This window comes from Sinocyclocheilus anshuiensis, unplaced genomic scaffold (assembly GCF_001515605.1).
Source record: "Sinocyclocheilus anshuiensis isolate Anshui unplaced genomic scaffold, SAMN03320099.WGS_v1.1 scaffold727, whole genome shotgun sequence".
NCBI classification, from domain to species: domain Eukaryota; kingdom Metazoa; phylum Chordata; class Actinopteri; order Cypriniformes; family Cyprinidae; genus Sinocyclocheilus; species Sinocyclocheilus anshuiensis.
In genome coordinates, this window is record NW_015551038.1 from 233,455 (window position 1) to 244,267 (window position 10,813).

The following is a 10,813-nucleotide window of genomic DNA, read 5'->3' on the forward strand; positions in this document are numbered from 1 at the left end:
ATGCGCATTTTGTTAGTAAAGCCGGTTCTGTAATCAGCAGTAAATCATCATCACGTGCTTTCAGATGGAGCAGAATTTACTACACATAGCCGTAGTTCACTGACAAGTTACGCAAAAAAATGACGATTTTATTGCACGATTCTGAAATCGAAGAAATCATTCGCGCTAATGACAGCTGTTTGCATAGCTTCTCAGTGAACTACGGCTCTGTGAAGTAAATGCTGCTCCATCTGAAAGCATGTGAAAATACCACATTTAATAACATATTTTTACTCCAAACTCACTTCATAACGTCAGTCGAGTGTTTGAAATAATCCTTATAATAATAATAATGTCACAATCCTTCTGTGAGATGATGTGGCTTCTTACACAGAATAAGGCACGCAACATATTTCATAGTATTTAAGCAGTGATAAAGGCATTGCATTATAAATATACTTTATTTTAATGAAAATTATAATAATAAGAACTCAGATAAACCGTATGTTGCTGTAGTCGTGTGTTTATTAGTCACGTTGAATCAATGAAAGCAGTTGAATCTTCTGTTTATTCAGCTGCAGATAGGCATTTTCTGGGTTTCTTCTGCGAGGCGTATTTGGAGTTTCAGCGTGAGAGCACCCTCTGGCCTTTGGATTGAGATTTAATTCTGATCACAGAACCGTGCTTCACTGAAAGATACGCATGACAATCGCAGCTTCTGTCGAATCGCGATCTCGATTCCATTTCGATTTATCGTGCAGCCCTACTGCTAAGCCATATCTCTATTTGGATTTTAGAGATGTGTTATGTTATTATGAAATATTTTCAGGTTATTATGAAACTGTGGCGGGGCGGATTAGATGCGGGCCACCACAATCTTGGTAATTAATGGGAAACACTGGTTAGAAAACTGTTCATTATTAGCTCAGGTCAATTAAATAATTTGGAACAGATTTTAATAATACTTTACGAAAATGTTGAAATTAATATCAACAAAGGTTAATAAACGCTTTGTAAGTATTTTTCATTGTCAGTCCTCTGCCAATCCATTGATGAAATTAGGTATGCCAAAACTTTCTTCACTTTCGCGTTAAACAAAGTGAAAACTGAAGTCGTCACATATGGAAACAAAGATGAAGTTCTCAAGGTTAATGCATACCTTGACTAAGGGGTCAAACAACAAAAAATCAAGTCAAGTATCTTGATGTGAATCTTGATGTGCAATAACTAAATCAGCATACTATCATCTCAAAAACATTGCAGGAATTAGATGTTTTGTTTCCTGTCAGGACCTGGTGAGACTCGTTCATGTCTTTATCACCAGCAGAGTAGACCATTTTAATGGACTTCTCACTGGCCTTCCCAGGAAGACCATTAGACAGCTGCAACTCATACAGAATATGGCTGCCAGGATTCTGACTAGAACTAGAAAATCTGAGCATATTACACCAGTCCGCAGGTCCTTACATTGACCTCCAGTTACATTTAGGATTGATATTAATGTATTATTACTCGTTTATAAATTACTAAATGGCCTAGGACCTCAATACATGCAGATATGCTCACTGAATATAAATCCAACAGACCACTCAGATCATTACGATCATGTCAGTTAGAAATACCAAGGGTTCACTCAAAACAAGGGGAGTCCACTTTTAGCTATTATGTCACCCGCAGTTGTAACCAGCTTCCAGAAGAGATTAGATGTGCTAAATCAGTAGCCATATTTAAATCCAGTCTCAAAACACAGCTGTTTAGCTGTGCATTTACTGAATGAGCACTGTGCTATGTCCAAATTGATTGCACTGTTTCCTCATTTTTTATTCTTAACTGTTTTACTTCATTTTCAATCTAATTTTTTTTTTCACTTTGAATTACCATTGTGTATGAAATGTGCTATGTAAATAAACTTGCCTTGCCTTTAACAAATGAAAACTTATTGTAAAGTGTTACCTTTCCGCTTTGTTACAATTTTGTTCATGCTAAAAATTTTAAGGTGTGTGGAGAAATCCTAAAACCTGCCATCCCTTTTCAGACACAACTTGTGACATGATTCTTTATTTTTTTAATTGGCTATATTGCTTTAAATTCTCTTCCTGTATTTCACTGACAGCCTGCCCCGTCAGATGCCCCATGCCGTGCCCCCGGCCAGTGTTCCTGAAGAATATCTGAGGGGGTTTCGTCCTTACGCCACAGCTGAGGAGCTCCGCATGCCCTCTTTACCCCTGGGACTTGATCCTGCCACCGCTGCAGCTGCTGCTGCCTACTACCACCCTGGATATCTGCCCCACCCCTCCTTCTCACACTACAGGTACACAAACATGCAACGAATAACATGTTTAAAACCCTGGAGATTTGAGATTTTCTGTCAACTAAAGCAAATGAAGTGATAATTCTGTCCTTACTTACTCTCAGGTTGTTGCCAATCTATGTGAATGTCTTTCTTCTGTGGAACACAAAAGTAGACATTAAGCAGAACGTTCACACTTATAACAATGACATGGACAATAAAGGATGATAACTATAACTATAAAGTTTTAACAATCAGTCATTAATAATCACCTAATTCTGTAAGATTAAGGAAGTCCACACCACAACTATAAAATAACGAACAATGAACGATAAAAATACTGACAGGCAATCAGATTCCACCTAAATTTAAAGAGCTTGAGCATTTAAAGTGGCAGATGACATAACTGCATTATGTGCTTAATAAAAAAACAATGTTGTCATCCATTGGTAAGGACACATATATATTTATCAGTATAGTTATCTTTATAGTTACTATTCTTGGTGTAAGCAGAGCTTAATCTCCACAGTAGCACCTTTCCTGAAACAATTCCCAATTCAGCCTTTTGTTGGCCAAACAGCCCTAAACTCAATTTGAGCCAATATTGCTGTGTTGGGCTGGTCAGAATGCTCAGAGAAACAGAGCAATGATTTGAAAGAGCCACAGTGTTTAAATTCTTTTAAATTTTAACTCTCATTTTAACTCTCTTAGAATGGATGATCCATTCTGTCTGTCAGCGCTGAGGTCGCCGTTCTATCCACTGCCTGCAGGGGGTGCTCTACCTCCTCTTCACCCGTCTGCAGTACACATGCACCTGCCTGGGGTGCGTTACCCTGGAGACCTAAGCCACCCCTCACTGTCCAGCCTACAGTCGGAACGCTTGTCAGAGAGGTACACAACAGCACCATGAAACCTGGACGTAAACAGAAATACTGAAATATATCAGTGTATTACAACTTGATGAATCACTATACCCTATTATATTGTACCACTGTCATTTTTGTAATGGTAATGGCCATAAACTAATTTCATGACATTATATCTAATTATAGTAATGTACTAACATTGCAGACTTGATTAAATTTTATTATTTTTTATAGGGATGCACCAAAATGAAAATTCTGGGCCGAAACCGAAAATTCTGGATGCCGAAAACCGAAACCGAAACCGAACATGCTTTGTAATGATTATTTATTATTTTATTAAATAATATATAGTAATTTTGTAAGTAATTTAACTCAATTTAAATTATACTGAATTAAAAAAAACGCAAGCCAATAAAATAACCACACTTTTACTGAATGTAACACAATAAAACTGGACAGAATTTATATTAATATTGGTAACACTTTACAAGTTCAAGTTCAAGTTCAAGTTCAAGTCTGCTTTATTGTCAATTCTTCCACATGTACAGCACATACACACAGAGAATTGAAATAACCGAAAATTCTGGATGCACTTGGCCGAAAACCGAAACCGAAACCGAACATGCTTTGTAATGATTATTTATTATTTTATTAAATAATATAAAGTAATTTTGTAAGTAATTTAACTCAATTTAAATTATACTGAATTTAAAAAAACGCAAGCCAATAAAATAACCACACTTTTACTGAATGTAACACAATAAAACTGGACAGAATTTATTAATGTATAGTCCTACAAAGCTATTATTATCAGAGCATATGTGCAGAGCATAGCGTCACTGACGGTGGCATCATTTTAGCAGCGTTGCCCAGTACAGCTGAACTAGCCTACACCATGTTACAGCAGAGTAGCGCTACTGCAAACAGGAACAAGTATACTGCATAGAAATTTCCTGTCAGCGCGTTATTTGAGCGGACTTTGCTTTTCCGGTGAGCATGAGCGGTACATGAGCGGGAACACACATTCATAGAGCGGAATATTGAGCGGAGCGTCAAACCACGCAGTGATGAGGAGGTGAGCATGAGCGGTACACGAGCGGAACGCACATTCATTGAGCGGAGCGTCAAACCGTGCAGTGATGAGGAGAGTGAAACCCGCGCGCTGAACACTGCCGAGCGGGGCGCGGCGTGCCATATATATTATTATTATTATATGTAGCCTATATTTTCGGCTCGCAAAACTGAAAATGTCATTTTCGGCTGCCGAAAATTCAGTGCATCCTTAATTTTTTCAATAAATAGCATTTGGGAAAAAAAGATGCTCTTTATTAATGTAACTACAAAAGGAGAGCTTGACTGTAGTTTGAAGGACTAGTTTAAATTTATGAGTAGCTTGTTGCTGGACAAACTTTAGAAGTACCACAAACATGTATTTGTGCATATGTATATGTTTCTGTAGTTTGAGCTCATCTGTGTGTGTTGTGTCTTCACAGACTCCAGATGGAGGACGAGCTGCGACTGAGAGAAAGAGAGCGCGAGCGGGAAAAAGAACGAGAACGAGAGGCTGAGCGAGAAAAAGAGCGTGAGCGAGAAAGGGAGAGGGAGAGAGAGAGAGAGAAGGAGCTGGAGCGTGAGAGAGAGAGGGAGAGAGAAAGGGAAAAAGAGAGAGAACGTGAAAGAGAGATGGAGCGACAGAAGGAGAGGTCAGCACGAGAGAAAGAGAGCCACTATCTGGCTGAGCTTCATGGGCTGAGAGTTCCCCCAGATGACAGAGCCAAACCTGCAGACAGAATCACTACAAACAGACCTGGTATGAACATTGATTCACATATGCCAAACCAACTGAACCACAAAAACAGTATGAATGCTTAGTAGCATATCTTTTGTTGTACTAGTTTCAGCAATTTAATACTATGGTTTAACTACACAGTGAAATCTGAATTAAATAAAATAATAAAAATATGTCATCATGATGGATGGTATAAAATTTAGAGTGGAACGTGACATGTTTTTGTGAGATTCACTACACTTGGTCCCACTCCACATATTTGTATTTTCTTATGATACGTAAGTAGCAACAGATCTTTTGTTCCATACATCCGAGTGAAATTATTGAATTAAATATTCAATAATATTTATAAAATAATATTCAATAAATATTGAATTGGGGTTTTTTTAAAATGGGGACTTAACCATCGGTTGTTGTTTGGATTAAGGCAGATCTAAATGGGAGCTTTCAGTCAATTGTGAGAAAGGGCCTGGTTTAAGCAGACTAAATGTTTGAAGTTAGGACATTTTATTATGATGAGCTAAAAAGTTCACTCTTTATTTTAAAGTCCAATTCTCCAATTAACTATGATGTTTGCCTCAGTAAACTCTTAACTTGCTGCTTATTAATAGTTAGTAAGGTAATGGTTAAGTTTAGGTATTGGGTAGGATTAGGGATGTAGAATATAGTCATGCAAAATATCTGCTTTATAAGTACTAATAAACAGCCAATATATTAATAATAGGCATACTAATAAGCAACTAGTTAATAGGGAGAATTGGTCCCTATACTAAAGTGTTACCGCAAAAAAATAAAAATAAAAATAATAATAATAAACATATGCATCGGTTAAACATTCACACTAAGAACAATAAGTCGCATTGATAGGTTGAACTTCCATTAAATGCTGACTTCAAGTGGATATGAATCAGTCAGTCATGTTTACATCATTTAATAAATGTATTTCCATCCTAATCAAAAATTATATGCCAAATGTAAACAAAAATGTGTCCTATTATAGCTTTTTTTAGGAACATCACGCCATCTTACAGTACTGTAAAGTGTAATGTCACTGGGATTGGCTGTCTTGCCATTGACTGGGGCAGCCCCTAATAGTCAACTAGTTGACTAGAAGAGGCTTAATCGATCAACATTTTATTAGTTGCTTAATCGCAGAAAAAAAATCAATGGGAAGAGGCAAAGTTACATAGTCTGTGACGGACATATCATTAACACCTGGTCTATGTGGTAATTACAGTACATCGGTCAGGACATCCAAACGTTCATTTCAATCATCGACCTCAAATGTGGCTTATCATCTGAAACATGAAATATGGCTGCTCATCCTAACATGTCCTCATGAAATCAAAATTGACTTTATTTACTTAGCGCGCATTGCTAGTCTTGAGGTGAACAATTAATCTGTGTAAGTTAATCCACTGAAAAAAAATTGTCTTGGTAATCATTCATCAAAATCTGAACATTTACTTGGGCAGAATATCCTTAACCACGCCCCTCCAACTGTTAGGTTGCTATGAGTGAGAGACAGAGAGGAGGCGTGCAAAAATTAAACCCCGCCCTCTATTCAATATTCCGTTTCAGTTGGAAATACGTCACTACACTAAAATAAAGTCGGCAGCAACTTCCTGTTCACGGTGTATTTAACCTAGAAAAATGTGCGCTATTGAAGTGTTTGTGCGGAGTGTGTCCAGCATTTAAAAAAATTATGTTTTTGAACCAAATTACCTACCCTGCCTTTAAATAGATACTAGTTCACATTTATTAGATACTAGTACTTATTTGAAATGTTACTAGTTAGAATTTTTTTTAATTTTACTAGTAAAATGTTTAACTGAACTCTACTGTGGCCATTCGGACTAGTCATAACATAAGACGAGTAAAAAAGCAGATCTGACTAGTAAGATAAGAATTTTTACTACACTATAATTACAAAAGAACTAGTGTCTAATAAATAAGTACTAGTACGCAATGAATAGCTACTAGTATTTATTAAATAGGTACTAGTATCTAATGAATAATTACCAGCATCTAATAAATACGTACTAGCATCTAATGAATGCTTAGTAGTATTTAAATAGATACTAGTCACTATTGGAATGATACTAGTCATTAATTAATAGATGATATCAAAAACAGAATAACAACTACTTCCTGTCCTTTTGGAGATATCTTCACCCTCATAAATAACTAGTGAGAATGTATTTGGAGATATCTTAATTCAAACAGATCATTACATAAATATGAGTACCTCTCAACCATCCAATCAGAGTTCACATGGTAATATAATACTTTAATATTACCAATAATGAAAACCATATAAATAATAAATAAATATAAATAATAATAAATAATGAAATTGATTGTTAAGTTGGCCTAGCTGGCTGTGTACAGTATATTAGCTTATCTTGCTAATTGGTTTGTGTAAAAATAGGAAAAATAATACTTCTCTTTTAAAGGTGACATATCATGAAAATCGGACTTTTCCAGGTTTTTTAAGTGCTATGGTCCCCGGTGCATCTACCAACCAAGGAAACGTGAAAAAGTTTCCACCCACGGCGCCGTCATTTTGATTTCGCAAACGACAATGGTGTACCAGCTCTAATGCCATGGCGAAAGTTTGAGCAAAACACGCTAACTGTTCTGTCTTTGGCTGCACAGACGAGCACAGAACACTGTCTAAAACCGTATATCTGAAGTTTAAATTCATATGGTTTAAAACGCATGATTTCAGCACGATAAACATGATAAAAAGAACCAAAACAGATGTTTTTTAACAGATACGAGCTGTAATGGCGCAGCTCTATTCTGGAAAAGGGGCGGGGAGCTGCAACTAATTAGCATTTAAAGACACCGGCCCGAAAAACTGCTTGTTTCTGCTTCCACTCAAAATAGGCATTTTCAAAATTATATAATAAATGATCTGTGGAGTATTTTGAGCTGAAACTCCACAGACACATTCTGGGGACACCAGAGACTTATATTACATATTGTAAAAAGGGGCATAATATGTCACCTTTAAGAACTTTAAGGTAAACATATGTAAATCCTTACCTTTTTCTCCAGTGTAGAGAAGTGTACAATTTTTTTTTCTTTTTCTTGCAGCTATATTTATTATTAGGGGTTCAAGCACGTAGTGATGAAACCCTGTTGTAATTGTAAGGATTATTATTATTATTATTCTGCCGTAAAACTGATCATGCAGACCAAATCGTAAGGCCTAGAGACTTCAAACTTGGCCAGATGATAGAGCTCAATTTGGGGAGAACCTGAGAAAGACTCACCCCAATCGGCCTATAGGTGGCGCTACAGCGACCAAAAACGCGAAAGTGCTCATAACTCCTAGACCGAATATATATAACAAATATTTTAAAAAATACATTTTTGGAATCCTTGAGTTACGGGTCACGTTCCGCAATTGAGTTATGTCCAAAACTTACTTTTGAGAACTAGTCCTAGGTTTTTCGCCCGATCGGAACTAAACCACTGAAGAAATATTCTCTGGATAGTGAATATCAATAATTATAAAAATCAAAAGTTGAAATTTCGACTCACTGTCGCATAGTGACGGCAAAACATTTGTAAGGGGAGGGGCCATTTTTACTAAAATGGCTATAACTCATGAACGGAATGAGATATCTTCACCAAACTTGGTAAACATGTGTAAGAGCTCAATCTTTGGTCAAAAAAAAAACAAATCGCGCAGCTCTACCACTTGGTGGCGCTATAAGATATATATAAAATATAAAAACAGCTATAACTACTCAAACGTTAGTCCAATTGACCTGAAAATTGGTATGCAGTGTCTTTGTCCAATGTGCCATGAGGGTCTATGAGGACATTGGCGTATCTCCAAAAACATGGCCGCCATCGGCCAATGAAGATTGAGCACCTATTAGAAAAGGTTAACGGAGGCCGATCGGAGCAAAACTCGGTGGGCATGTTCGACTCATGGCCCTAAATGTCTGTACGAATTTTGAAAGAAATCGGCCACTAGTTGGTGCTAACGAGTTTTATGGCTCTGTAATCACATGGTGTTTCACACATCCACACAATATGCATATCATTTGATAGATCTCTTTATAATACACAACTTTGCCTCAAGAACCATTGCTGTCAATCAAATTGTTCATTAAATATTCTCAATTATGTTAAAAACCTACTTTTGCAAACTAGTCCTTGGTTTTTCACTCAATCTCAATCAAACCACTGCAGAACAATTGTCTGGACTCTCTAGATCAATAATTATCAAAAAAATGTTGAATGTTGTCCTTTGGTTAGCTATAACGGGGTCATTTAGAAAAGGGGCGTGGCCAAATATACCCAAAAGCCTATAAAACCTAAAAGAACGCTTAAAACTTTATGAAACTTGTTGAAAACATGCAACAGTTGATTCTTAACAAGCATGCAAAGTTTCATGGAGATCGGACCATAGGTGGCGCTATAACAATTAAAAAGGCCTCAAAAACACAATATTTCTATAGTAAATGACATCAAATTGCAATAAAAATTTTCATATATTCACACAAACACTAGATCTTCATATCATATGATAGACCTCCTCATTCTGAACAACTTTGCCTCTAGGACCAATGCTGTCAATCAAACTGTTCATTAAACATTTGAGATTATTTAAAAAAAAAAAACTACTTTTGTGAACTAGTCGTAGGTTTTAAACTCAAAATCAATAAAATCAGTGCAGTACAATTCTCTGGACTCTCTAGATCAATAATTATCAAAAAATGTTGAACATTTGCATTTGGACTGTCATAACAGGGCCATTTCATAATATGGTCTTGATCTAGTGTACCCAAAAGTCTATAAATCTTAAAAGAAAACTCAAAACATCACAAAAGTATGTAAAAGTAATTCTAAACAATCATGCTAAATTTTATGGAGATGGGACAGAAACTGACACTGTAATAGTTATGAAGGTTAAAAACACTACGTATCTATGCTGCATTCCCTGAAAGTGCAAATACAACCACTAGATGGCAGCAAAGGATCACTCATTGACTCATTCTATCACTTATAAAGTTCTTTTCTCAGGTTTTACTTAGATACTGACATTCAGATAGTTTAAAATCATTATTATTACATTTAAAATCACATTTAGTCAACGTTTACCACTTCATTTATACAGACATATCAGTTTTGACAATTATGCCACATTATGGTTAAATTTAAACCTGAAAAAAACATTATAAACAGGACACTTCCAGTAAGCATCTTATAACATTTAAAGAAGTCATATGATGTTGCTAAAAATAAAATTATTTTGTGTATTTGGTGTAATGAAATGTGTAATTCAGATATCTATATCTACAACATAATGTGTGTCTGTCTGTGTGTGAGCATGCTTAGTCTGTATTAAGTAATAGAGTGTGTGTTAAGTAATATAGTTCCTTTTCATTAGTCTGTGTGTGTGTCATCATATTCTCCATCATGGATGCATTCTGGTGTCAGTCATACATTCACGTTGGCTGAGACCCCTGACAACATAGAAGCCATGAAGGCCTTTAAGTGCTTGAACCCCAGTAATCGCTGCTTGCATCTATATTTATATTTATTTTTAAATACTCAGTTTTGTATATTTTAGTGGTTATTATAGTGATATAGTAATATTCCTTATTTTGTTTAATGTTTTTATTTAGTAATAATAATATAATTATTATTAGTCATATTGACATATAAAAACAAAATTTTTGGGCCAAATTGTGCAGCCCTACAAACAAGCACAGCAAACCTGGTGGTTTTTTTATATATAACTTTTGGCCTTTTTTTTTTTGTTTTTTTTTTTTTTTCAAATAAAGAAAATGTTTGTCTGAAAACTGTAAGGAATGGATTTTGTGTGCCCTGTACAGTGTACAGATGTAAAGATATTCAACGTAT

The 10,813-nt window shown here is 35.8% G+C and overlaps 1 protein-coding gene across 2 annotated transcripts in view; it reads left to right on the forward strand.

Annotated features, from left to right (window-relative positions):
* The window catches only part of LOC107661366 (genetic suppressor element 1-like), a 229,493-nt gene that overhangs the window by 197,248 nt on the left and 21,432 nt on the right, over positions 1-10,813 (forward strand). For both annotated transcript variants that reach the window (XM_016450893.1, XM_016450894.1), the window contains 3 exons: positions 2,093-2,290; positions 2,981-3,160; positions 4,629-4,945. In XM_016450893.1, the coding sequence (XP_016306379.1) occupies positions 2,093-2,290; positions 2,981-3,160; positions 4,629-4,945 (695 nt within the window). The remainder of the gene's footprint in view (positions 1-2,092; positions 2,291-2,980; positions 3,161-4,628; positions 4,946-10,813) is intronic.